This window comes from Lentinus tigrinus (genome assembly GCF_003813185.1).
Source record: "Lentinus tigrinus ALCF2SS1-7 unplaced genomic scaffold L226scaffold_10, whole genome shotgun sequence".
In the NCBI taxonomy this organism is placed as follows: Eukaryota; Fungi; Basidiomycota; class Agaricomycetes; order Polyporales; family Polyporaceae; genus Lentinus; species Lentinus tigrinus.
This window is the reverse complement of record NW_027137919.1, coordinates 522054-547871: the sequence shown is the minus strand read 5'-3', so window position 1 is coordinate 547871 and position 25818 is coordinate 522054. Positions and strand designations below refer to the sequence as shown.

General features: G+C 56.0%; 10 protein-coding genes and 1 non-coding gene across 11 annotated transcripts; 5 read left to right on the top strand and 6 right to left on the bottom strand.

Annotated features, from left to right (window-relative positions):
• Positions 1-381: 381 nt before the first annotated feature.
• On the bottom strand, positions 382-2891 carry L226DRAFT_545401 (subtilisin-like protein; the record flags this gene model as incomplete). The annotated part of the gene is made up of 8 exons (XM_067682341.1): positions 382-753; positions 775-1270; positions 1359-1505; positions 1565-1773; positions 1840-1938; positions 2006-2237; positions 2297-2562; positions 2619-2891. The coding sequence occupies 8 exons, from the start codon at positions 2889-2891 to the stop codon at positions 382-384; spliced, it is 2094 nt and encodes a 697-aa protein (XP_067536116.1).
• A 1140-nt stretch (positions 2892-4031) lies between these two features.
• On the bottom strand, positions 4032-4103 carry L226DRAFT_t110. Its single transcript has one exon. It is a non-coding gene; the product is annotated as a tRNA-Cys (tRNA).
• A 93-nt stretch (positions 4104-4196) lies between these two features.
• Positions 4197-5701, top strand: L226DRAFT_47778 (uncharacterized protein). The gene is made up of 4 exons (XM_067676769.1): positions 4197-4242; positions 4314-5130; positions 5207-5600; positions 5671-5701. Exons 2-3 carry the CDS (start codon positions 4317-4319, stop codon positions 5596-5598), a joined length of 1206 nt encoding a protein of 401 aa, XP_067536115.1. The 5' UTR covers positions 4197-4242; positions 4314-4316; the 3' UTR covers positions 5599-5600; positions 5671-5701.
• Positions 5501-6448, top strand: L226DRAFT_534456 (uncharacterized protein). The gene is made up of 3 exons (XM_067680675.1): positions 5501-5600; positions 5671-5978; positions 6057-6448. Exons 2-3 carry the CDS (start codon positions 5814-5816, stop codon positions 6084-6086), a joined length of 195 nt encoding a protein of 64 aa, XP_067536114.1. The 5' UTR covers positions 5501-5600; positions 5671-5813; the 3' UTR covers positions 6087-6448.
• Positions 6449-7610: 1162 nt separating this feature from the next.
• L226DRAFT_47759 (uncharacterized protein) lies at positions 7611-10500 on the top strand. Its single transcript, XM_067676758.1, has 12 exons — positions 7611-7633; positions 7697-8263; positions 8314-8379; positions 8434-8456; positions 8515-8603; positions 8665-8819; positions 8878-8954; positions 9011-9126; positions 9172-9722; positions 9814-9960; positions 10012-10247; positions 10316-10500. The coding sequence occupies exons 2-12, from the start codon at positions 7889-7891 to the stop codon at positions 10389-10391; spliced, it is 1911 nt and encodes a 636-aa protein (XP_067536113.1). The 5' UTR covers positions 7611-7633; positions 7697-7888; the 3' UTR covers positions 10392-10500.
• Positions 10501-11459: 959 nt separating this feature from the next.
• On the top strand, positions 11460-14047 carry L226DRAFT_580214 (glycoside hydrolase family 47 protein; the record flags this gene model as incomplete). Its single annotated transcript, XM_067685538.1, has 14 exons — positions 11460-11614; positions 11673-11775; positions 11830-11847; positions 11908-11981; positions 12026-12170; positions 12225-12284; positions 12336-12359; positions 12437-12462; positions 12518-12584; positions 12639-12710; positions 12809-12940; positions 13016-13209; positions 13302-13690; positions 13769-14047. The coding sequence occupies 14 exons, from the start codon at positions 11460-11462 to the stop codon at positions 13918-13920; spliced, it is 1611 nt and encodes a 536-aa protein (XP_067536112.1). The 3' UTR covers positions 13921-14047.
• Positions 13926-15218, bottom strand: L226DRAFT_534453 (oligosaccharyl transferase delta subunit). The gene is made up of 5 exons (XM_067680674.1): positions 15064-15218; positions 14797-14998; positions 14457-14738; positions 14070-14381; positions 13926-14011 (listed from the first exon to the last, which is right to left on the bottom strand). The coding sequence occupies exons 1-4, from the start codon at positions 15189-15191 to the stop codon at positions 14157-14159; spliced, it is 837 nt and encodes a 278-aa protein (XP_067536111.1). The 5' UTR covers positions 15192-15218; the 3' UTR covers positions 13926-14011; positions 14070-14156.
• Positions 15219-18049: 2831 nt separating this feature from the next.
• On the bottom strand, positions 18050-20467 carry L226DRAFT_534452 (uncharacterized protein). The gene is made up of 8 exons (XM_067680673.1): positions 20319-20467; positions 20210-20260; positions 19815-20152; positions 19494-19751; positions 19155-19402; positions 19076-19092; positions 18868-19018; positions 18050-18808 (listed from the first exon to the last, which is right to left on the bottom strand). Exons 1-8 carry the CDS (start codon positions 20411-20413, stop codon positions 18467-18469), a joined length of 1500 nt encoding a protein of 499 aa, XP_067536110.1. The 5' UTR covers positions 20414-20467; the 3' UTR covers positions 18050-18466.
• Positions 20468-20968: 501 nt separating this feature from the next.
• L226DRAFT_534451 (uncharacterized protein) lies at positions 20969-21989 on the top strand. The gene is made up of 4 exons (XM_067680672.1): positions 20969-21142; positions 21221-21352; positions 21583-21606; positions 21704-21989. Exons 1-4 carry the CDS (start codon positions 21075-21077, stop codon positions 21786-21788), a joined length of 309 nt encoding a protein of 102 aa, XP_067536109.1. The 5' UTR covers positions 20969-21074; the 3' UTR covers positions 21789-21989.
• A 1357-nt stretch (positions 21990-23346) lies between these two features.
• Positions 23347-23885, bottom strand: L226DRAFT_47383 (uncharacterized protein). The gene has a single exon (XM_067676543.1). The coding sequence runs from the start codon at positions 23784-23786 to the stop codon at positions 23487-23489; it is 300 nt and encodes a 99-aa protein (XP_067536108.1). The 5' UTR covers positions 23787-23885; the 3' UTR covers positions 23347-23486.
• On the bottom strand, positions 23519-24564 carry L226DRAFT_47636 (uncharacterized protein). The gene is made up of 2 exons (XM_067676706.1): positions 24126-24564; positions 23519-24048 (listed from the first exon to the last, which is right to left on the bottom strand). The coding sequence occupies exons 1-2, from the start codon at positions 24475-24477 to the stop codon at positions 23831-23833; spliced, it is 570 nt and encodes a 189-aa protein (XP_067536107.1). The 5' UTR covers positions 24478-24564; the 3' UTR covers positions 23519-23830.
• Positions 24565-25818: the final 1254 nt, after the last annotated feature.

Below are 25818 nucleotides of genomic sequence, written 5' to 3'. Positions count from 1 at the left end.
AAGTAAGTAAGTAAGTAACACGCTTTTCGCTCACTGAAGCAAATCCCACGAGGGTGGGCACCACGCGGCGTCGAAGGCAAGAAGGCGTAAGCCACAACTCTTGCAGCGACGAACTGTCCACTCACCCACCGCGAGATTCAGAAATCTGACAACCAAGCTCAGCATATCATCTTGCTGTGTCACCGCAATTTATGGGGCGCATACAGGGGCAGTGGACTCAGAGAGAGGGGTTTGGGGGAAAGAGGTCACCGTTGGTCTCCAGTTCAATACTCAACGACATGATACGATACAAAAATGCATCCTCGCAGAACAGCTCATCCAGAGTTCGGTTCCAACGGAAGTCCCAGTCCGAAGTCATGAACGCGTCGAGAGTCCGCGACTCTACGCCTGCTCGTTTTGCTTTGCCTGCTTCGCTTTGGCCTGCTGCTGCTGCTTGTCTGCCTTCTGGCCCTTCTGCTGCTTCTTCGAGCCAGATGCGGTGGCGGTGGCAGCAGCAGAGTCCGTTGCAGTCGCAGCGGCCGAGTCGGTGGCAGCAACAGAGTCAGTCGCGGTCGCGGTCGCGGCAGCAGAGTCCGTAGCAGTGGCGGCAGCAGAGTCCGTCGCAGTCGCAGCGGCGGAGTCCGTCGCGCTCGCAGCGGAAGAGTCGGTCGCGGTGGCCGTCGAGTTGCTCGCGCCCGTGCTGTTGCTGCTCGCAGCGCTGCCCGTGACGAGCGTGAGCAGCTTCTGGAAGTCGGGCGTGCCAAGACCAGTGACCTATTCCCGCACGCGGCACACGTCAGCCAACCCGCACCACCACACAAGAGAACGAAGATGACGACGACGCACCGCATCCCATCCCGCGACAGCAGGGAAGCCGTCGGTGCCACAGCCGGGGTTGCTACCAGAGGTGATGTCGTTCAGCGCGGCGGCACCCTGCGAGTACAGCATGGGGTTCAAGAACCCGAGCGGGCTCTTGCCGGCGTTGAGAAGCGCATCGTTGAGGAGCGCAACGACGGACGCGAATGTCGGGCTTGACGCGCTCGTGCCGTCGACGCCCTGGAGCTGGCCCGCGACCTCGATCGCGAACTGCACACCCTGCGTGGACACGTCGGGGAACGCGCGGCCCTTGGGGTTGAACAGGCCTGCGTTCGTGTCGCCAAGCGTCTTGAGGTAGCCCGCGACGGCGTCGGCTTGGTAGTCGGGCTGCGCGAAGATGTTCGAGAACCCGCCGGAGGTGAACGATGCGGCGGTCTCGGGGTTGATTCCTTGCGTACTTCCGACGGACGTCAGGCTGCGGAGACGAAGGCGAGGGGCGTCAGCACAAATGCGGATGGACAGATGGCGAAGATGCGAAGCTGCAGAGAAGCGGATGCACTTACAAGGGGCAACCGGACGGGAAGGTCGGGGAGAAGGGCTGACCATCGCATGCGTCGTTGGCCTGCGGGCCAGAGACACCGCCATCACCGGATGCAAACAGGACAGACGTGCCACGGGCACCGAGTTGGGCGTACGCGTTGCAAAGAGTACTGGTGCGATCTGTCAGTCCTCCAACTGCACGGACAAAAGGCGGGGAAGATGTGCTTACACCGCCTCCTGTTGCGCCTGCGCCGCGAACGGCGCCTCGTCGAAGCCGAAGCTGGTCGTGAGAACGAGCGGGGGGTTGTCCTCCTTCAGGAGGGCGTTGATGATGTCCAGGAAGCCTTCCAGGTCGCCATCTTGGGTTTGGTCGCCAACCGAGATGAACGTGGTTGGGACGTTCGTTGCTACGCCAACGGTGTACTGGATGTCGAGACTCTGGCAACGTAGACATGATCAACAACTGGGGATGACACAAGAAGCAGTGCAACACAATGGACATACCGCCTCGGTCGTGCCCTGACCATCATCCGTGCCACCATCCACTGATTGGACGGTGAACGTGCCGTTGGTGATATCAGGCCGCGCCTGGGAGAGGAAGTCCTGTGGACGCATGGCAAATGGTCAGCGGATACCCCAGAGCGCAATATCCCCGGAATCCGTAGTTTACCTTCAGGTCATCCGGGTTGGCAACCTCGCCACCGAAACCGCTGACACCCAGGCTGTTGCCAGCTGCCGTCGCAGGCGTAGGCGGGATGTTGTAGATCGCCTGCAGACACTGTGGCGTGATGACCTGCGCGCACTGCGAGGGGATGTCGGCGCGCTTCGACTTGGAGCGCTTCGTCGACCGGGGAGGCTGGATAACCTTGACAGCAGCCTTGCGACTGGCAGGTGGGATGAATCTAATCGTCGTCAGGTGAGCTATCGTTCGCGCCACATGGCCGGGAAGACCGGGACGCACTGGGTGGTCGGGTAGACGAACGCGACGTGCTCCTGAAGGTCTGCAGGGAGCGAGTAGGCGAGCGTCCGGACCATGGTCGTGTTGGACGCCTCGTGCGTGTAAGTCGTGAAGTTCGCGTTGAGCAAGGCGTTCGCCTTGTTCATGGGGACCTTGATCGTGACCATGTCGCCGGACGCAGAGGTGCTGTCGGGCGAGATGCCGTTCTTGCTCAGCCAGTCGCTGACTGCCTTGGCCGTCTCGGGCTTGGGAGCAACGAGCTGCTCGACCTGCAAGGGGGGTTAAGGGCCAGTTATTCTGCAAGTGTCGGGGCGAGCGGACATACCTCGGACTTCGAGAGGTGGTGGCCATAGTTCTCGCTGCTGGGGTTGCTGACATCCAGGAGAGCAGCCTGCAGGCCCGTGGCGTTGTTCTGAGGCATCGCGATGGTCAACCGGAGCATGCCAGGTGGGATGAAGTTGCCGATGCTGCCGGGCTTGAATCCGAGCGGCACCGAGCTCTTCTGGTCCCGGACGACGAAATCGGAGTGCACCGCGCTGGGCCGGCCCAGCGCGAGCGGAAGGAGCGAAGAGAGAATGAGCAGCCCTGCTGCGACCATGTTGAGCGAGTGTTGAGAAAGAAACCGGGAGAACGAAAGGGACAACGGTGACCTCGAAGGGGGAAAGGTGGGGAGCGAGACCGCCCGGCGGCGGTATTTATCGCACCTCGAGGGCGGCTCGGTGTGCTGATGACAGGCTATCGAAGCATGCAAGTGCAGTGCAGCGTCGTTAGGACCCTCTTCCCTAGAATAGCCGTAGTGAACCTGAGTGGAGTTCGGCTATGAGACTACAGCGCGCTCATCAACCGAAGGCTCACCGGGTTGACCTGGGCTATTATTGGACACGCGTAGTAACTCCCGCCCTGGATTGTTAGAATTCTGTCCCATCTTTCAATCGTTGGCGTTGCTCATGCAGTAGCCAATGTCGGCGGACTCTTCGCATGGTGCGAGGGTAGAGTAAACAAGACGAGGTACGTCAACTGTAACGTGTGACGGTGCCGGACAGGCCCTGCATATGAGATTCCAGAGGCGTTTGCCCAACATCGTGATCGTACCGACCATTGGAATTGTCTCCTGACAGGCGGGCGTTGATGCCCATTGTTAATCAGTGTGCCTATACTGTTGGCAATGCCGCACTGGATGGAACGTATCTTCACTATGCAACGACATATGTAGGACCTGCGCCGGTGGCGGAAGATCGGCTTGAAGTCGACAACCTAGGGATGGCAGTGGTGTTATGGTTCGTCGCTCTGGCAGAAAAATCCAAGTCCGTGGGGGCTGAGTGACTGTGGTCTTCGACGTGCACCGAGCCCAGTCGTCATTGTAACAACTTCTGCCACGACATCAGTGCGTGCCTCCTGAAGATCCCCAACGGTGGTCTCCTACACAGACGGCGAGTGCCTCCAGCAATGCCTTTGGCGAGCCGCCGCCCAGCATGAGGGCCAATGGGCGCAATTTGAACTGGTACCGGATTGCTTGTCGGGGCGGGGCGTTCGGACCCGGAGGACACTTGAAAATTGAGGAGGCATGCAAATCGAGGAGGAAAAAGCGTGTTCGCGCAACGCAACGATTGCCCTCTGACCCCCCGCAAGAGTTGAGCGACATTGAGCAGCTAGTGAACACGAAAACAAAATACAAAAATGAGGTTCCTGAAAAGAAACTGTTCAGTATCATTGAAAAATCATATATCTACACACGCTAAGGCCCCACCGTGGTTCGAACACGGGACCGCACGATCTGCAATCGTGTGCTCTACCACTGAGCTATAAGGCCGTGAAAGATTCTTTTAAATATTTTATATCAAGTGTTTGTGCCAATGACCCTTGATCTCGAGCCTGCAGCCTGAGCCTCTCGTACTTAGAGTCAAGAGTCTTCACTCCCCTCCAGAGCTGATCCCTCTGACTCTCGCACGGTGCGCATTGCAATTATTAGTTGACATGTGCTGATGTGCTGATGTGACACATATGTCGGATTCCTATGCAGATCATGCCTCGTTATATTCCACCAGAGATCACGGACACCATCATCGCAGCTGTAGAACATCGGCACACACTGGCGATGTGCGCTCTGGTCTGCCGTGACTGGCTGCCAGCGAGTAGAACCAAACTATTCAGGGATATCGTCATCGACCACTCGCTCAGCTACGCTTTGCTCGTCGAAAGGGTCCTGCATTCGGAGACAATGAGCGCGTATCTTAGCTCCGTCTGCAGCCTCACCATCCTCGGTTATTTAGGCTCTGTCAGCTCCGCTACTCGTATGTTCCCTATCGAGTTTGCGGGTAAACTTCAGGGCTTGCGGGAACTCACCTTGCGGCGCATGGATTGGACCGTACGGGTGCCTTGTGCCAAGTGGCCTTTATTCCTCTCACAGTTCCGCACCATCACGTCCCTTTCCCTCGTCGGATGTCGCTTTTCCTCGTTCAACGATCTCCGACGTATGCTCACCGTCCTCCCGTTACTTTCATCCCTCAGTATACAGGACCCCAGCTGGTCCACAGTCTCACTGGAACCGTTCCAACAGGCGAATCTCCGTTCACGGGCATGGTGGCCAGTGCTGCACAAGCTCTACATCAAATGCGCTCTAAACCGTCGTTATGACGCCTGGCGAAGCACGGAGACGCTCCTCAAGTGGCTCACGTCGGCACTGCGTGGATCAGCTGTCGAAGAGCTGACGTATTGGATGATGTTCAGCGGCGGGCCTCGCATAGCTAGCTCGCTGCAGGACACTGCAGTCGCATTCTTCACTCCCCTTGGGCAGTCGGTCACAAATCTACGTGTCACTTTTCAGGTTGCGAGTACGAGTACGTACAATGTCCCGTTACTCTCCTGATTGTTCGAATCGCTGACGAACTCTTCGCGTGACACATCACTGGCCAGACAATTTGCCTCTGGTGGAGTTCACAGCACTGCAATACCTGACGTTCGAGTCATGTTCCAAATACCAGGGCGATTGGAAGGGTGTAGCTCTGATGCTGCAGAATGTCTCGTCGAAGAGGGTGCGCTCTATCGCGTTCAGCTCAGTTCACACTCGGCGGTGGGTACTGGCGGTGCAACCTGCCACCAACCCCGAGAATTGGCCGTATCTCGGGCACCGCACACTTGAGGAACTGGATCCGGTTCTCTCAGGCGAGCCTTTTGGCAGTCTCGAAGAGGTCGCGTTCTATCCAGTCTCATCTCCAGGAGAGGATCAAGATCTTCTGTACGCAGAGGTTAAAAAGTTGTTACCCAAGCTGTGCGAGCGGCGGGTTGTACGCCTGCATGCCAAGTGATGGTGAGTTTTGGACGATATGCAGTTGTCCATGGACACGCTCACTGCGATCTGTATACTGATGTCGGCTAAGTTCTGTAGAACCCGAGTGAAGATTGCAATTCGCGCGCCGGGACCAGACGGATCCGTGCTCGATGTCAGCCTCCCATCCAACCTGAGGACGACTCACCAGGGCATCTACCTCCGGAGGGCCAGAGGAGGGGCGGTCTGTCATCGATGCCAGGTAACAGTTCGAAATCGTCGCTCCTCAGCTTGCAAACGTTGAGATGGAGCACGAAGTACTGCTGCGGAGAGGAGAGGAAGGCGGGGACCATTCTTGGGCTGGCATCTCTCGCTAGCTACATGCTGGGATACATTGCCGGTATCTTTTCATTGGGTCAGGTAGGTTCTCAAGCTAGAATTATCGTGATCGTACGGTTTGACCAAATGCCATTCCTTCCCTGGGGTACCATCTATCAGGAAACGAAGACAACTGCTCGTGACGTTTGACACCAAACTCGGCGCAAGTGCTCGAGGGCGGAACTCCTGGGTAAGTACGTCGCGCATGGGTTAACGATTACAGCCCATTCTACATCAGCAAAAAGCAAAAAAGAGTGGGAGTGCTTGGGAGTGATTGCGAGAGCCGCAATCTTCGACAATCCACTGCGGTACTCGGAACCGATTGTGGTGACGTCGAGCGGTGTTGCAAACCGTACAATCTTCCCGCAAGTGGTTTGCAAGCGATTGGAATCCCTAGAATCACTTCTTTAGATTGGGTTGGATTGCGGCGATTGCGAGAGCTTACATTTGCCAGATGATAAATCTGGTCCTTCATCCTACTAATAGTATACATAGTTGTAGACCGCCGCGACCCGTATGCACAATGATATATGGAAAAATATTTGATTGAATTGATAACTTATAGTGCTACGTTACGCAGTAGTGTGCAGGACCCAGGTAGTACTAAATCGGAGGCGTGCGACACTAGTGTGGGTGCAGTGATGTAATGGGATCGAGTCAGGTGCACTCTGACGTGGCACGTCAACGGATTCTCCTCCCCGGCGGTCTACTAGGGCTGTGTAGGACGTACCAGGTATGTGTAGCGGGAGCCCTGGGGGAGTAGTCTTGGAGCGGTCACATTGTGGTCAAGAATGGAGAGCAAAATGACAAGCAACATACCATGGGCGACGTATCCCACGAGGAAAGGACTTACGGGTACATATCTCACGCATTGACTGCTTACCTTAAGCATGAGTCTATTAGGCCCGGGTGATCCAGCCAATGGAATTCCAAGCACGCCCACAACTTCAACAGTCTCTAGGAGGGAGGGAGGACGAAGTCACGAAGACCGAGACAAGTGAGCCTGGCAAGTTCATATATCTTCCAAGTCGCCGTCAATACCGGAGCCGAGAGGAGAGAGATCGGACGCTGGGCGTTCCACGCGCACGGCCGGAGTTTGTCTCTCATTACTATTAGGGCCGGCATCCTTCGATTACAATCGGGCGCAAGCTCATCGACTGATTGCAATAGTTTGCGATATGAAACTTATTCGGCATCGATTATTATTGTTCGCAATCACTTCTAAGCTTGTGGAATATTGCAAACACTGGAATCATTTCGGAGGTTTTTGGGTTTTTGCTGATGTAATGTGTTCAACTACCTCCAGCACCCACTATTCGGAGTCCCTCTCACGGCCGATCACAGCGTCGAGACGACACTTCGTTATACCTTGACAGACTATGACGCTTCATAGGAATATCAGCGCATTATAAGTTTGTGGCACCATTGTGTCATGTCATGTCATGAGACCAATGCATACCGCTCACCTTACGACGATTTCGATCGGAGTCCATTTTTGGGATTGTGAGGACATAGACCGTACGAGCGGTCTTTGAGCGGAGTTAGCGCTCACTTATCGGTGTGAATCAATTACTAGTGTGGCTGTGTTCCATTCTCTTATCGTCAATATCGGAGTTTTATCAGCTTCCTAGCTGCGGTAGAGGCCCTGTCGTCTTGTCCTCTTCCTCCTCCTCACTGGCATCGTCCCTAGGTACAGCGTAAGCACATATTGCTGCGTATCGATCATCCACATGAAATGACTTCTCCTTATCGATTTTCAGCTACCATACATAGGGGTGTGCTACGGTCGTCGCATCTACCCTTTTTTTTTTTTTTCTTGAAGCTGCAACAGCAACCCCTGACTGGCACTCGCCGGTTGCGAGAAGTTTGAGCACCCTCGGGAATATCATAGCACAAAGCATAGGTGCTTCTCCAAAAGTGAAGAGGAAAAGAAGTCACAGCAGCAGGACAGAATGCAGCCCGATGCCAAACGTCCCAGACGATCTCGGTCCCTCTCGCCCAGAGAGGAGGAACGGGACGAGGCCGTAGCCGATGCACCAAGTCAGATGCCGCCGGAGTGCCACTTGATGCTGCCGAAGGGCCGGTTGACCGTCCTGCCTCTAGAGCTTGTGGCGGAAGTCCTGTCTCACGTCCCATCGCCACGCGACATTCTCGCTGTCGCGCGCACGAGCAAACACTTCTTCACAGTGCTCGTGAACAACACTGCTATGGACTTCATCTGGCGCCGGGCGCGAGCGCGGTTCGAGCCAGAACCTATCCCGGACCCGACCCCTGACTTCACCGAGGCGTCGTATGCTGCGTTTTTGTTCGACAGCAAGTTCTGCGAGGTATGCCTGCTTTTGTGTGAGTGAATGACGGGAACTGACAGTGATAACAGGTTTGCAAGAAGAAGACGAAGGAAATGTACCATTCGTTCTCTCTGAGAGCAAGAATTTGCGACAAGGTGAGCCACTCGGCATGGCACGCCACAGGATACTCACACTGACGTTTCTACCAGCCAAAATGCCTGCAATCCTGGAAGTACGCTCTCCTCAGCGCTCATCTACTCTTCAAACATCGACTGACGGAGTGTTTGCAGGACCACAATGCTCCGTGACGTATCCACAGTGGACAAAGTCAAGTATCCCGAGTTCATCCACTGGCTCCCGCAAATGGATCGTCGGAATCGTACGTCTCAGACATCCTCTGCAGCTGACCGAACGTCTCACCATGAACCTCGTGCTTGTAGCATTTCCCTTTCACACCATGCCACGGGTCCGGAAGGACGACTGGGAGCAGGCCGTCGACGAGTACAACAAGGCTCGCCACCTCGGTGAAGAGGCTGTCGCCGCCTACGTGAAGGAGAAAAAAGCTTTAGCGGATGCCATGCCAGCGAAGATGGACGTACGTCTTCCTCCTTTGTGCCAAAGGACGAAGATATAATTGTTGCACCTCTATACAGCTGTGCAAGAGGCTCATCACATGGAGCACCACCTACGAAACTCGGCGTAAGGAAATCTTACGACAGAACCAAGAGACGTGGGTATTCCCCCTGTGGAAGGCTCGATTTCTCCTGTACTTATACGCCGACTCAGAGCTTCCGCACTTGCCCAGGCGAACGACTGGAAAATACGTGACCTCCTCCAAACGCCCTCTTACAGCATCCTCCACCACACTCGAAATCGCTCCCTCGAAGCCGTGACCGAAGAGGGTGCGTCGTCCGCATCTCCATCAGCTCGTTACTGACGTCTTTCAGACATCGACGCAATTCGAGACCGCTTGGGGGTTGAGATCGCAGCACAAAAGGAGTCCAGGGCGCGCCGCGAGAAGGTACAAGCACAGCAAGACCGCATGAAGGAAGTCCGAAGCGAGTGGGACGGCATGCACACTCGCGTGCTCCCCGCCCCTGTCCTTCCAAACCTGCAAGAGTTCCGCAAGCTCTCCGTCGTCAAGATTTACGAGGCTGGACACCCGAGCGCGGTGCATCACACGCTCCAGCACCCGTTCGTCGCCTCAGTGCTCGCGGAGAACCTCGAGCAGTGGCGCGAGGCCGCGCGGGCGGGGCTCGCCGCCGTGCTTGGCTTCCCCGGGTGGAAGAACCTGAGCAGGAGGAAGCTGCACCCCGTCGACCGCCTCACGGCGCGGTTTCGCTGCAGGCGGTGCGATACCGCCCTGGGGAACAAGAAGGCCCCGGAGGACGGTGGGATGGACTTTGCGCAGGCGTGCGAGCATGTCTGCGGACACTTGCCGAAGAAGAGGAGGAATAAAGAGAAGTGGAGTGCAGATCGGTTCGTGCCAGACCAGCGGGTACGTCTCTAATCGTTTTCTCTCTCTGTTGCTTTTCCCGGGCGCACAGCATGTTGGCTAACCGAGTCATTTCACCGACCCCCTGAATTCTGGCGTGCAGGCTGTAGATGCGATCTCGCAGGTCCTCGCGCTGTGCGGGACGACCCCAGAAGACGTGGATTCGATCCGGATCGCGGACGAGCTCGGAGATCGCGTGCAGTGCCAATCGTGCTCGTGCATCATGAACGTTCGGAGCGTGGTACGTCTGCTTCTTCCTTTCCGTCGACTCTCCCATTCACTTTAGCACCAGGGTCGACACTGCAAACGCCATGTGGACTGCAGCTTCACCCTGGCGAACGCCTCTGTTGACCCACCGATCGAGTATGGCCTGACCGAGAGGCTCATCACGGTAACTCCGAAGACCACCCCGGAGCGGAACATGAAGGTGTTCGTTTGTCGGCATTGCGCCAAGCCACATTCCTCTACCCCCCCGCATACGCCTCGGCTCATGACCTTCAATGGGCTCATTTCCCATACGAAAGAGAAGTACGCATTCAGCAACCAGTGCCCTAATATGCTATGACGTTTACGCTGACTTACCGCCGGCATTTCAGGCATCTTATCTCGTTGCTAGCGGACGAGGACTTCTACCGCCAGAAGGCCGCTAGCACCATCGACGATCTTGCATAACGTCACATCCCCGTTAACACCGTGCTCCATGTTCCCAAACTCAAGCTCCCGCATCTCCTCCATCTCTCCCGTGCTTGTATCTATCCAAGTGTAACTCTCATGCTCGTCAGTCATACACGCTGCTCGGCCGACGTGCTATCTAGGTCCAACTCTCACCCCCGAGCGCTAGATGTGAGTTGTCGTAATGTCATTGTGCTGCTTTCAGATAGATCCCTACTATGTATACATCTTCGATGAAGTCTCGATGCTATGATACACTCACTATCCGAAGTCACTTGCATGCTCGCGACGCTGCTTCTCTGTCTTCCATCATGCGCTCCCGGTATCATGGGGCCAGCCGTCGACGCGGCCGCATCAGACTTCGTCGCTGCCGCCGGAGTGCGCGCGCGTGGACGACTCGGCCTTCTCGCTGCACGGAGCCCCAGGGAGCCTCAGGTGAGTGCCCAAGTCTTGCCATACAAGTGCACCTCCGGCGATTCACCGAGGTACCAGGTCGGGGGAGGGATTCAAATACGTTAACGCACTTCGGACGTAGCGCGGAGGCAACGTCCCGTCGGCCACGGTGGCTCCCAAAACAACGTCCGTCCGAGCGCATTGTCGAGTGCTGGCACGGCTCAGATTGATGCTCCCTGGGGATGTAGCGTTCGCTCATCAGAACGTCGTCATCTGCGCTCGCGTGCTATCAGGGCCTCAGGTGGGCGAGCGTATGGCCCCCGTCCTTCCGCGGCTGCTTTCTGACCCATCCTGACCCCTCCCAATGCCAAAATTACTGGCGGGTGAGGTCACTGGGCGAGTGGCCAGGCACCCCCGCCCCGCCACGGCGTCCCGAGCGAAGCGACGCGGTCGGAGGTTGTCAGCTCGCGCCGACAGCGCATGCGTCTGGGGCCAAGAGCCTGCCCCCGGGTCCTGGAAGTGAAGCCCTAGTGACCTGCATGGCCTTAGATCTGCAATTCGTCCCCCGCCGGATATAAAGCCGCGCTCCACGCGTGGCCGGGGTTGCCTCGTCGCGCCCCTTCCCTTCCCCCGCGTGCAATCTCCCGCCTCACCTGAAGTTGGTCGAGGGCCGTGATGGTGTCGCTCCGCACATGTGTTGTTGCGCTCGCGTGCGCGTCTAGCGCGCTCGGCGCACGCATTCAGAACCCGTCCATTTTCCTGCCATCGAGTGCGGCGAAGCACAGGCAGGATGTGAAGAACATCTTCCTGACCAGCTGGAATGCGTACAAGTAGGTCTCTCCTCGTGCTGGGCATGTGCTGTGTCTCATGGGAATTGCTTCTGAATAGGCAGTTTGCGTTCCCGCATGACGACCTCACTCCCATCTCGGAGAGCTGGACGGACGGGCGTAACGGCTGGGGTGCATCCGTTGTCGACGCGCTATCCACGATTGTAGGTCTCCTCCCGGCTTTGTAGATGAGGTACTTCTGACATCATCCCCTTCAGTTCATCATGGGCGAGCAGGTATGATTTTTCCCGGATCGTCTGCACAAAGCATAACCCAGGCTCATGGAGCAACGATAGGATATCTTCCAGGAGGCGGTGAACTTCACCACTCACGTCGACTTCACGGAGTCTCACACCACGGACACTGCCAGGTAAATCGAAGTCTGAACCGAATGAATACAAGGCACACTGATAGCCCGTCCGTTCCCAGCGTCTTCGAGACGACTATTCGTTACCTCGCGGGCATGCTGAGCGCATACGAGCTCAGTGGACAGAAATACCCCGAACTGATCACCCAGGCGGAAACCCTGGCGAACAAGCTTAGTGCCGCGTGGTCCAAGGTATGCGGATCCACATCGTGGTGTACGAATACACGGTCTGACCAGCTTCATCAGGGAAACGTCATCCCATACGGTCAAGTGAACATCAACACCAGCACTCCGACCATCCAGACTGTACGTACAGATTTGCTTCCCGTTCTGATTATCGTCTCACTTTCTCTGCAGTCCAACATCGCGGAAGCCGGCACTGTGAGTACCGCACGCCCACGGTGCCACCCTACCGACTACAGTTCTGATCTTCCTATCTTTTCTTCCTCGCCGCTCAGCTCACCTTGGAATGGTCCCGCCTTGCGTAAGTTGCCGCCGTCCGCGGATCGGGGATACGACGGCTTACGTCCGTGCGACAGTGAGTACACCAAGAACGACACCTACCGCGCCCTCGCGGAGGATTCTGTGAGGCTCCTCGCAACCAACGTAAGCTCCTGCGACGACTCTGCGAGAATTCATCGCTCACTGCATCACACACAGCCGGCCCCCATTCCTGGCTTCCCCGCACAGGGCATCGACCCGTCGACCGGGAAGCCTGTCGGCGCGTACGTGGTAAGTCCTCGTCGCTGGTTGCCTTGACGCCGCACTTCGAAATTCGGCGAAGGGAAGCTTAGAAGCTAGAAATGCTGACTCCTGCTGGGAAACGACAGACGTGGGGCGGTGGATCAGACAGCTACCTCGAATACCTGATCAAGTACGCCCGCCTTACTAACACCGACGACAACCTCTTCGCCGACACGTGGGCGACCGCCGTCGACTCGTCCATCCACACACTTCTCAGGGTGAGTCCCTCACAGTTCCTCTCCGCAGTTCCGAGAGTGCTCTATACTGATGGCTCGCTGGGACTGCGCTCGTAGACATCGACGGTCGGCAACTGGACATACCTCGCGGACCTCGATGACAGTGGCACCATCCGCCATGTTGGGTCCCACCTCGCATGCTTCATGGCCGGGAACTGGATCATGGGCGGAAGGATGTTGAACAATAACACCATCGTCCAGCTCGGGCTCGACCTGAACGAAGGCTGCTGGAACACCTACGCCAGCACCGCGTACGTCTTCTTCCCCTTCCCCTCCCCTCCTATTTCTTTCCCCAAATTCTCCGTCCCCGTCACCTCATACTGACCCACTCGCGCACCCACAGCACCGGCATCGGCCCCGAAGCCTTCGCCTACATCTCCAAGGACGGCAACTACTCCGGCTCGACGCCGAGCGCGGGCGACATCGCCTTCTACAACAAGCACGGGTTCTACATCACGACCTCGTACTACTACATGCGGCCTGAGGTGCTCGAGTCCAACTTCTACGCGTACCGCCTCACCGGCGACGTCAAGTACTTCAACCGCGCCGCCTCCGCCGTGCAGAGCATCCAGTCCTTCCTCAAGACGCCCACCGTCGCGTACGCGCCCATTGACGACGTCGACGCGACGGACTCGGACTTCATCGACGACATGGAGAGTTTCTGGTTTGCCGAGGTGCTCAAGTATCTGTACCTCACGTTCGACGACCCGAACCACATCAGTTTGGACAAATGTGAGTTGCCCCCTCATCTTATGGACCTTTGGTGCATGGAGGCGGAGTGCTGATGGGTTTTTGACTTTGTGCTCGCAGATGTGTTCAACACGGAGGCGCATCCGTTCATCGCGCCGGCGGAGAAGCCGTCATATGGTAGCGGCAAGCTGCGCGGCGCGAACGGCTCGTTCAAGACAACCTCCGGCCCGCTCCCTGAAGTCAGCTTCGCGCCGAAGCTGCCGCCCACTTGAGAGTTGCGATCTTGTGCATGTATTGTTAACGTATCTATGGGACTTGAGATTGAAGGACAAAAACGGCCATGATCGAATGTATCATGCCGAACTTGAATTGCGCCATGAGCAGGCAGATGTCGTCGCGCCGACCAAGGCAGCAAACGTACCTGCAGCGTCCTCATATCCACTCACTCGGCCAAGCGTGAGACTTCAATAACGATAGATTACTCTGGTCTGAACCACACACGCGCATGCTACTTTGAGCTTTTGCCGAGACGCCAGTCGCCCACCGCGGCCAGCGCACGCTTGCCGGTAAGCGCAGTCGGGATGCTAAGAATAGCACCGTACAGCAGGACCTGCCCCAGGTAAAGGTCTACCCAATACCACACGAGGAGCGCCTCAAACGTGCCGAGGGTCGCGATGAAGGGCAGGATGCTGGGCGAGAAGAGGTGGGGGACTTGCGGGCGGATGTGTGCCCACTGCAACGCACGAGGGTTAGCGTATGCCACGATAGAGCGTTGAGACCGCGCGCAGAACAGCATATCAAAACTCACCAGGCCGAGGAGGACGACCCATGGAGCAGCGAGGAAGAGGGTGAAGACGGCGGAGATGAACTTGGGCGGAACCTTCTGCTCGGGGCGGAAGGTATGGACGATCTCTGGGCGGACGTGGAAGAAGGCCTCGTCCGGGTGCTGCGCTGGCGGTTGCGAGGGAGGAACAACCAAGTCGAAGAGCTCGTATTGCACAGGATCGTGCACGAAGGACCCAATGTAGAGAGAGACCTTGAGTGGGTTCTCGGTCGTGGGTGGAAGGGATGCCGGTGGGCGCGCCATGTTCTGTATTGGCGTAGGAGGTTCATGTTGTGTTGCGCGTGGAGGTAGAATGAGAACGCACCAGGTCGAACTTCGCCTTTCCGCCCGCGGTGACCTTTACGGGCTGCACGCCCTCCTCACCCGAGACGGGGTCATAGAACCGAAGGAATGTCTGGTGCGGCTGCACACCCTTACCCTCCTCATCCACGACCTGGAACGTCAACTTGAGCACATCTGTGGATCCCAGCGTCGGCGGCGGCGTAGGCTTGTGTGTCAAGGAGAGTCTTTGGACGTTGAAAGCAAGGTATGAATATACGCGCAGACGCAGGCCGTGGCGGGCATAACTCACGGTTCTGAGCGAAGCTGAGTCGCGTCCGACGCGGAGATGGTGAGGCGCGGGGACTGAAGAGTCAGGACCGAAGCCTGCACGCCTGCGACGAGTAGAGAACATAGGAATAGGACATGCGCGCCGACCATGGTGAACGTCGGCGGGAGAGTTACGCGTGGCGAGCGCGTCTTGCCTCGCAGCTGCGCGACGTGTCCCGTCACGTAATTCAAGTTAGTTCACACGATTTATCTCCATAAGCTGTCTGTTACTGACTACCTACTTTATGATTAAGTGTATCATCTCCGTAGGTCAACTTGAATTATAGTAATTGTAAATGACCACCTTGACTCCGTACCATTGGGGAGGGGCAACCATAGGGGAGAAATCTGAAGCGCGCGTACGTGAGAATAATGAAGAGCCGACGGTTATCCACGGTTATGCCAGGCTGCTGTCAATTCGAGGGCTCGCTTAGATCAAAGGTGGCTGAAAGGCTGGTCGGACATTGCTGAAGCTCTCATTCCTGACCTGCCCGAACGATAGTCCTGAAAATTCGTAGATCGTGTCTGAGACATCATACAATTTGATTCTCCGAGCCAGAATTTCGAAATTCTTGATTACAGACATAGCTCCTCTTCGAAGTGCAGCTCTACAGAAATGAAAACAGGGGATTTCTGCAAAGCCTTGGTGGGAGCAATTACATCCTACAGTCATTGACATGAATTTCAAGTATTGGGCAATTCCTTCGGGCGGAAGGGAGGATACAGGCGGATGGGTTTTGGCTGGGGCGCTTCACTGGCGCTGGGAGCCATTATCCGTGTTTAACTTCAAAATTAAGACTTGAAAGTGTATATTTCGTTATGTCTTACTCCAATTAGTTCCTGCACAAACTCAAGAGGTCATTTGGATACCTGGGAGAAGCACTTGCGGCAGGATGCCCTTCAGGATGTACGACCATGACCCCCACGGCGCTTGGTTGGCGTTTAACAAGCTACCCGAAATCTAAGCTAACCGAAGACCCGGCTAACAATCTCAGAATTACATAAGCGGTACATTTCTTTCAGCGCGGTTGCCCCTCCCCAGTACCATGTCTTCTTTTCAGTGCTCCTCCGAGACCCGAGTCTGAATTACTCCTAACACGGGATCACCAACACCTAGGCTGAACGACCTCAGGTAGAAGGAACTAAGTGAGGACACGACTCGCTATCCCGAGCGCGCCTCACTCAATAGCACCGGCACATCATGAGCGTGACCGGTGCTCAATACATAGTGAGTAGCGAGTCTCATTCGTGATATCATTCGTTGCGGCTTAACGTCTCCAGACAGGGACAGCTGAGGCATACCAGTCCTGTGTCCTGCTTTCCCAATCTCGCGAATTAACCTCTAACACTGATATGCATGCTGCGACTCCCCAATGGTGAACAGCCGTGCCCTACGAATAAGATATCTCAAATACCCCACTTGTGCTCAGTCATATCGAGCCTCCGTGACTTCCTCTCGCCGCGTCCCACTTACTGTACTTGTTTGGGGAGGTGGTCAAGTCGATTGAACCCAAGTTCGTTACATCCGCATCTCCACTCAGTGGCGAAGGGACTGATGCCTCGAATACTGTATTTCAAGCGACGTAAGAACGACTAGTCTAAATATCGCCATAGTAATCGGCATCCTCCACAGGAACTTGCTGCCGACGTATGAATCTTGTCGCTGTCGATCAACGAGGGCGCAAATACACCGGGGCTGTATCCTTGTTGAAGCACACAACCATATCATTTGGACCCGCACTGTAACAAGGTACAGCGCGGTGTGTCATGGTACCCCTCTTGCTTCTTCAGCTTTCCACAATACACGCTCAGGACCTAGTGCGGTACCGAACATCGACCACATACCAGTCCGCGATGCACCACATCGGCGCTCGCGACTCTGTCAATGGCCAGGCCCTCCAAGTCCCCTGTCGTGCGATAGCGACTATTCCATTCATGCCATTAAACCATGGCAGACATGCACCCTACGCACCCGGCATTTTCGCGAATACCTGTACGGATCCTCGTCTGCGGCCCGTGGCCCGTGGGCCGCCACGGTCCACCACGAGGCTATGCCCCTGCCCTCGACCGCCACCTCGCTGTTTGGGTGCTCACTGCAAGTTTATCCGGGCGACATTGACTGTTGACCATTGACAGTCGCGGACTCTACAGCCGACGAGCGTGCGGACAACTACGCGTTTTTGGCGATCGGGCACCGTGAGCTGATCGCTTTATTCGGGGAAGGAAGTCATTTGCGCATCGCCATTAGAGTACTACTATGCCCCGGCAAAGTTAACATTCGCGCTGGCAGAACCTTCTCGGGCACATGTCGGTCAATTTTCGTGGGGCGGATGTGTCAGGGTGCTTCTGCGAGTGCTTCTGCCTCGGACCTTGGAGAGCGTATGCGGGGTGGTTGACCGAGGATGGACACAATCCAAGGTCGAGTGGGACTCTGTGTGGTCAGGAAGGTGGACACGATACTGGCAGGTGGTTGCAGTGGCAAGTACTCGAGTACACAAGTTGAAACGTTGACGCCAGAGCGGTCCCTCAGATGACGCATTGGCGCATGTATCTGGTCCATCTGGATATCCGGATATCCACCGAACACACAGCGTCGTCATTGTGATTTGTGATGGAGCTCGAACGCGCTTCGGTTCTATCTGCGGATACAACCACGCAACCCTCGCTACTCCCTACAGCCTAAGACAAATATCCTACTCCCTACAGCGTGAGGCAGATATCGCACCCGGTGGCTATCCATAGCCTCCGACGTTCGTCGGCGAGGTATAAAGCCCTGCATTACCGAGGTCAAAGTCCAAGTACCCATCACTCATTGCTCACGTCCTACGTCCTCACTCGGCTCGGGGATTTCGGCCTTCTTCAGCATGACGGCCCTGACAGCAGGAGAACGAAGAATTTGAGGTAAGGAATGTGTATTTTTCTGAAGTTGTGGGGTATAATCTAAGTACACGACTTCAAACAGGTAGGAACGGGCGAGCCTCTATGCATGCAGTAGCAAATACATGGGGGTACTAGTAACGATGGGGGATGCTATCGATATACAATATGTACATACGCGCTAGGGTATCCCGATGAGCCCGCAGAAAGCCGTAGTGAACAGGAGGAAAGAAGAGTAAATGTAATTGTGAGTTCGTCTGTGGTCTGATCGTCGTGAATGTCAGCATTCGTCATTCAACAAGTTCATCCGATCGTGACGTCCAGAACATGCCAAGTATCGTGAACGTGAACGTGGTGGATATACTCTTACACAACAACGGGGAACGGATACTACCACTGCGCATGACGCAGAAATAACGTATTCTTGTATACTTCGTACTTCGTATTTCGTGTTTGGTGGATTGGGGATCTGTATGGACACTGCACAGCTCGACTCGCGCTCGAGAGTTCTAAACCTTCTCGCAGATGAAAGGCAAAGACTCGTCCACATCGGCGGAGCGCTGCTGTCGCCGCAACCAGCGGTACGGCCGGCGGATCGCCCCAGACACAGCAGCGCCCCAGCGGCGCCAGGGGATGCACGCCGCAATGATGATGCAGAGCGCGAGCGCGGCGAATACGCACATGCTGACCTCGCGCTCGAGCGGGACGTGTTCGCTGATTGTGCGCTCGAGCCACACGATGGCCTGTGCGACGGTGAGCGCGGTCGCCCAGAGGAAGAACGCGCGGGGGAGCGCCAAGGCCAGGGAGTGGGAGACGTGGAGGTCCTCGGACGAAGTGTACAGGTAGGAACCCTGTGGCGATGGGAACGCGATGTCAGTAAGGCAGGGGGAAATGGACGAAGTGGACGTACAGCTTCTTCGGCCGAGGGCGCGGGGCTGGTCTGGTGGGAGGGACGCGCCTGGAGGGCGAGGGAAGAGACGACGACGACCGCGCAGCATAGGAGAGACGCAATCGCGAGGGGTCCCGACGTCTCTGGAACGAGGAGAAGGATGGCATTGAAGCTGGTTGGCAGGTTGGATCAGTCAATGAGACATAGAAGCTGACAGGGCTGAACTCACATTGACAACGCGAACGACTGTTATCGAAGAATGCGCCGTTAGAACTCAGGGACTGTGTGCGGGGAAGTGAAGGACATACGAAGTTGAGAGATTGCCTCCATTCATGGTGAGCTTTCGTGAGGAAGTCTTGCCACACATAGCTACACACAAGGTCGTCGACAAATCTCTTGTCTAGATCAGCGGCGTATCGCCCTGGCACTCCCAACAGCAGGTGGGAGGTTGCTGTGAAGACACGACCTCTTTTCTTCTCTGGCTTATCGACGACGCTGACCGTGCGATCGAGCCTCGCCAACTGCTGGCCATACAAGGTCCGGTGGCGGTGGCGGGCTGCAAGAATGCGGTCAGCTCATGCTCGCGTACGCAGATCGGATGCGTATGGAAGGGATGCGCGGAGCGTCACTAAGAGAAAGGCACTGACACATTTGTCCCCATAGCCGCGCCACATAGCACACGTTGAAGGACGAGTGTGGGTTTTCCCTGGCGTAGTAAAGGAGGCGGAGGAATTCCTTGCATTGCTTCGCTGTGTAAGGGAACGTGGACGATTCCGATGTTCTCTGATCGCATTCGCCATGCTGGAAGACGGGGATGAGCTCATCAAGCCTCAAGGAGAGGTCGTGCGTTCGATGGGACGGGAACTGCTCCACATGCAGCCAGTATTGTTCCTCAAGGACGTATGCTATGGGGCGCGGGGTCTACGTCAGCGCTGCGTGTGTTCAATATATCAAATTACAATACTCACCAGATTGAGATTCCGAAGCAACGTCGCCGAAACCGAGGTCTTCGCTATTCCTATCGCTGAGCCAAAACAAGGTCTGGGTGGCGTGGTCTGCGAAGTAGTAGAAACAGCGGTCCATCGACCCGGAAAGCTCGAGATAGAGCTCCGAGGTTTCCGGAAGCACGATGTTCCTTGCCTCGGCGACCTTGCATACCAACTGGGCAATTTTCATGAACTTCTCTTGCTTCACCGCATCGTAGAAGTCACCTTCTGTGACGGTACGCGGAGCGGCATTGGAGGCGAAATAGAGTTGGCCCTCGGGCTGAACGTAGGACGCCCAGGTCGGTGGCAGATATTGTGGTCTGGAGGACAGGTGAGCAAACGCCACCATGTACATCCATGAAGACGAATCTGCTCACTGCGACTGAGAGATCCCGGAACGAACAATCCATGGGGCGAGCTTCGCACGTCTGCAACAGTGGCTCGGTGAGCGGTGTGGATGTCGCAGAAACGTGGAGCATCACGTACTGCTCCTTGGGCTTGTAGCGGTCCGTCCAGGAGGGAATGGTTGGAAAGAGGAACTCCGGAACGGGAGGCAGGGAGTGTTCGAGCTTGGATTGCATGTTCCAGACCAGAGGAGAAGTCGTGGGGGAAGAGGATGGTGCAGCGTCGGGATGGACTGGCCGGCCCTTTTATTGGTCCTGCTTGGAAACGCAGTGTAACACGAGCCTCAAAGCGACGTGGGAACGTGACATTCTCGATGCTCCGCCCCGGCCGTGCCCAATGCTACCTCTGTATATCCTTATTTTTCCAGAAAGCGGGGGGCAATGACATGTGGCAGGTCAGTGCTTCCCCCGGGCGGTGCGCCAGCTCCTAAGGCTGTGCGCACAGCAGCGGACCGCGGTATATACGTACCTCGCCCGATTCCAATGGTCGGAACCAGACTCGAATATGGGTTCCTGGTAGTGGGAAAGTTAATCTATGCAGATCCTTGAGAGCCAGACATTGGGCCCGTGGTGGGAGGAAGTAAGTAAAGACCTGTAGAGCTCTCCAGCTCTCGGCGTCCCCCAAGCGCCTGCTACACCGATAGACGCCCGCATCGGCAGGTGGGCTGGTGGCCGTACCGTACGGAGGACCGGGGCGAGAGTGTCCACGATGGTGAGATAACCATGTTCGTTCTCAACCTTACTTTCCCGACCCATCTGGCGTTTGATAGCGGCTTCTAACCGTAGACCACGACGACGAAGGCCCTTAAGCATTCCATCGCGAGCACTCTCAGCTGCCATGTCGACACCCGAAGATCACGATGGTCCCACGAAGGATCATTCCGCAGAGTCAGAGCTCAATCGGAGGTACGGAAACCGTCAAAAGTTGCACGGGCCATTGCACGTGCCGAGGATGCAGCTAGCTAACAGAACTGCCATCACCAGCGACGCCTCCCCTGCACCGGAACAGCATGATGCCCCGGACAAGCCCGTCCCCGAAGACAGTGCAGGTGCGCCGCCGACCGCAGAACCCCCAAGCCGCCCACAAGTAGAACCTCCCGCGAGACCCATATCCGAGTGAGTACACTGTCCCAGCTTTCCTAGTACCATCCATCGTCTCGATTTATCTCGGTCCACCTATCGACTTCGATCCCTGGCAGAGCTACAGACATACGACATTGGCCATCATTCCTTCCCTCCCTCTCCCTTCTCTCGTTCCAATTACGTTGTTTCAGGCCGCCGTCTAGTGGCGCACGCACGTACCATGTCAGCTGACGTACTTGTCTCCCTGCCCTTGTCACTTTTAGGACTGCGCCTGTCTCGCCTACGAGGTGAGCTTGTACCACGACCCCTCCTCAAGGCCTCTCGCAATCGTAAAGCTCCTTACTTATGCATCGTATCTCACAAACACCCTGCACCCATCAATAGCGACGATGAAGACTTCGTCCCGCGAGGAAAGACGACTCAAACCCTCGCCGGCGGTGGCAAGAAGGGCAGCACCCGTCCCCGGTGACTCTGAAACAAGAAACGTCAAGGCCAGGTGCTACGTGCTACGATCTAGGTGCAGGAGCTGGATACATACCGCATGCTCGAATCTACGAAACTATATCTCTGGAGCGCAGTACTACGCTACGGAATCGGATAGGCGACAATCGATCATCCTTGCTAAAAGTTGCTGCATGTCTCTACCTCCCAACTATCTCTTACCTGGCAAGTCGTCACGAGCGGCGTGCACTCAATCGTGGTCTGATCTCCTGCGGCCTGTTCCAGTCGTCTTCTGTGGCCGCCGCCCCGCTATGAGTCTCATCCCCATCTATCTCTGCCTCATCGGTTAGCTCGTGTGTCGTCCTCGCACTGGGATCAGTGATATGGCCCAGCTCCAGACACATCCGCGCGCCGCGATCTCCTTCGATATGGCAGGACAACTGCTGGGTAGGATTAGCTGCTCTTCGCCCATTCGCTGGAATCGCTGGCTTCGTGGCTCCTAGTGTGGACCCCCCATTGTGGGAGCAAATCCACAACCGGTTGCGAGGCTGGAGGTACCCGTGCGAGACTCTCCAATGCTTTGAGGTGAAGCTCAAGGGTCCCTGCGCAAAGAATTTGTCCTGTGGGGATGAGGACCACAATGAATTAAAGTCGTCGGTGATGTGCGGGGTGATGATCTTGCTGTACGAATATCTCGATATGTACTCTAACTATATACTCAACTTTGGGCCCTGTGTAGCAGTAGCATGAGTTCGAGTGCGCCGGAATACTCGTATCTTGCACAGTAATGTCCGGACAGTAGCAGCAGGATGAGCCTCGAGGCTCGCCAGAAGCCCCAATGCTAATACGACAGAAGCTCAGCTCGGCGACCGGGCTCCACCGCTCGCGGCAGAATCCAGGTGCGGCCCTGACCTTTCTCGTCAGTGCATCCGGTCTATGCCTTCGTCGACATCAGTCGCTGGATACGGCGAACCCGGGGGAAGGCCCGGGCGGTATCTACTGCCATAATATTCATCTGCCATACTGTCATCGAACGTCCTGCGCCGTGTCACTTGTATCTTCGTGGGCTCCTTCGCCGGGTATACCATGAATAGCCGAACTTTACGGACATCCGATGCATGGGCGAACTGTAACTTATAAGTACATCGGGCGCTCGGCGACCATGGCAGGGAAGCGTTGGCGCTTCCACCGCCTTGAGGCGCGCCGACGTCGTACTGAACAGAATGTCGTTCCTGTCTCGCCGGAAATGAGACAACGGCGTCTGCGGACTAGTATGTGCGACCATGGCGGTTTGTACACGCCGTATTCCCCGGAGACAAGGTGAACATACCGGCCGTACTGCTTGCTCTTCAGAATCTCGTTCGGAGCCACACCGCCACTCCCATACAGTAAGGAACCATGACCATGCACCTTCACGCACACAGCACGTAGATTCTGGAGTTCTCATATTACGGATTATGCTCACGCCGCTCTGTCGTTCAGAACCGTGTACACGCGGTGTAAGTTCGGCTCGAAGAGCATTGCTGTGAGTGTTCTAATGGGAGAGTAGGGTCCTATCGCCCCATCTCTTCACTAGCAGATCGGATATCCACACGCCCGTCACTACTGACTGACACTCCATGCCATGGAGCTAGAACACAAATAGCGCTCAAAGCTCGGTTGACTTCTCTCTTCAATGCTAGTCTATTAAGAGACCCGAGAGAGAGAGCACCCGCAACACTACAGCTTAGCCACAGTCACTTACAACCCCGATGTGCCTGGGTTCGCGAGCGTCTGAACCTAATAGACTGCCTTGTAAAGCCCAAAGCCTTCCTCGTAGACTATACCTGTAGACTAGCTCCTTCTCGCCCTGTCTCGCATGCATTGACACGGCGATAAACCGCGCCAAGGGCGGACATGAAGAGTATCGCCTACGGAAGCAAGACGCCAACCACACACGTCGAAACGCGGTGTTGGAGAGGTGGAGAAGGGAAGAAGAGGGACCCAAAATACAGAGAACGCCGTTGGGGATGAGTATTACCCCCATGTGTTCTCAGCACCGGGCGGTGGTCTTCTTTAATTCTCTCAGACCTATGGATAGCCCTTGAGACCGACATAACACGCCCGCAAGTCAGGTGTGCTATGCCAGTGACCAGTTGCCCCACGCTGTCCTATAGCGTCGACGACCAGGAGGCCTCGCAGCTCGTCCGACCAACCAGCGGTCGAGTCTCGACAGACGACTTCTATTATTCGCGACGACACGCCGATGGCAGAGCGCTGTGGTACACGGAGCACGTGTCCATCACGATCTGTGTCAAGGGGTTAAACAGTAGGTGAGTCATATAGGAGCGCCTTTGAGGTTCGACTTCAAATTTCCAAGGCGCACCTGACCGCACGGTACTCGGCCGCATCGTCCAGGCGCACCAAGGCAATGTCGTCTGATAGGGTCTCTCATTGGAAGCCGTGTAGACGTGGAAAGTGCGTGGAATCGGCGGTTGGATTGACACGAGTGTGTAGAACCACAAGTGCCGACCCGTAGACACTCGGAGACGCTCTCGGAAGTCTTGGGGCCAAGGGGAAGCCTTAGGATGAATGGGGAGGGAGGAAAGAAAAGAGGGAACTGAAATAAAGAGCGCACCTTCAACCTCCCTCGGGTTGTCCAATAGTCGATACAGATGCACAGACATCGCTACCTGAACTGTGCAGGGCCATCCACGTGCACCTCCACGCGACTTCATGCGAGTTGTCCCAGACTGGCATGAGCCGATAGTTGGATAGCGAATACGCAGGAACCTTGATAGAATTCAAGTGCAGTCGGACCACAAGTCTTCTACGCTTCGACGTATTCCACGTAGGGCGGGGAAGAACAGAGGAGAGTGTTTCTTCGCGAACTGCTGTGGTATTAGGGTACGATCAGCCTGCGCCCATTACGCTACGGAAAATATTGCGAGATGTGTTCACCCTCAAAACAGTTTTCTTGAAAGAACACAGCATCCAACCGCTCGCGAATGTGGGCTCTCGTACCAAAGCTCCACGAGCATGGCCCATTCGAGCAATTTGCGCACAGCCCAGCTGGATCTTCGGGCCTCCGGGCCTGCTTTGTCCGGACATACCCGACGGATTGCCTGCTGCAGGTTCGTGCGCTCGCGTGATAGTAATTCAGTTGGACCGCCTTCAAGTTGCCGCTGCCAAAGTGAGTAATAGCGGTACTGCGGCGGGCATTACAGAGCGAAAGTCGGTCAGTTGCCCGCCGCAGCTCGGAAGCAGGATCCTAGAGCCGAGAGAGTCAGCGTGCCCCCATAAGCTGCGTCAATGGTGGTCCGATAATCGTGTAAGGATGAAGTCTCGATCTCATTGATTTATGGGTATCGGAGCGCCGTACAGCCAAAAATTGCCGACCGAGTCACCGCGTCAGCATATGCAAAGTACCGCAGGGCGGAGCTATACTCACTGCTTCGTATGTGCTTCGGCGAGTTCGCCGCTCAATGCATGAGTTCGGAGCTTCGCGGCTACGCATATTTTCGCGGTGAACTCTGAAAGATCTCATACGCCATCATCGGAGGATGGGCCTGTATTATGGTGGTAAACGAAGAATGCGAAAAAGCGGATATGAACTTGAGTTACCTCGGGCCTCAATCCGATAGTTTGGCTTTAGGATACAGTTACCCTGATCAGGACGTACTGAAATTCATAGGTTAGTCTTGGAACACTCTGGGCACCAAAGAAGCTGTGCATGGGCCTTCTTGGCCAATGGCTGAAAGATTGGCATCCCAGTCTTATCCTGAGTTAATCGCCATCTCAGGTGCTTTGTGCGGGTTTCTTCTCCTATTGTAGGTTTCTTGAGCGACTGGCAGATCCCTTGTATGCGCGTCCGTAAGGTCCCAAATGGCTTCTCTGCAGCAGCGAGGAGCCGGCCGCAACAAAGAAGCCTCATCTGCAGTATTCTAAAAGAGCATCCTCTCGCCGGCCCCAGCAATGCTGCGTAGAGAAGAAGGGGTACGAAGCCAATGCGAGGACGCTGACAAGTTTAGCTGGTCCCTATGTGTCTTCCATATAGCACATTGTTCTTCTGATTTCCG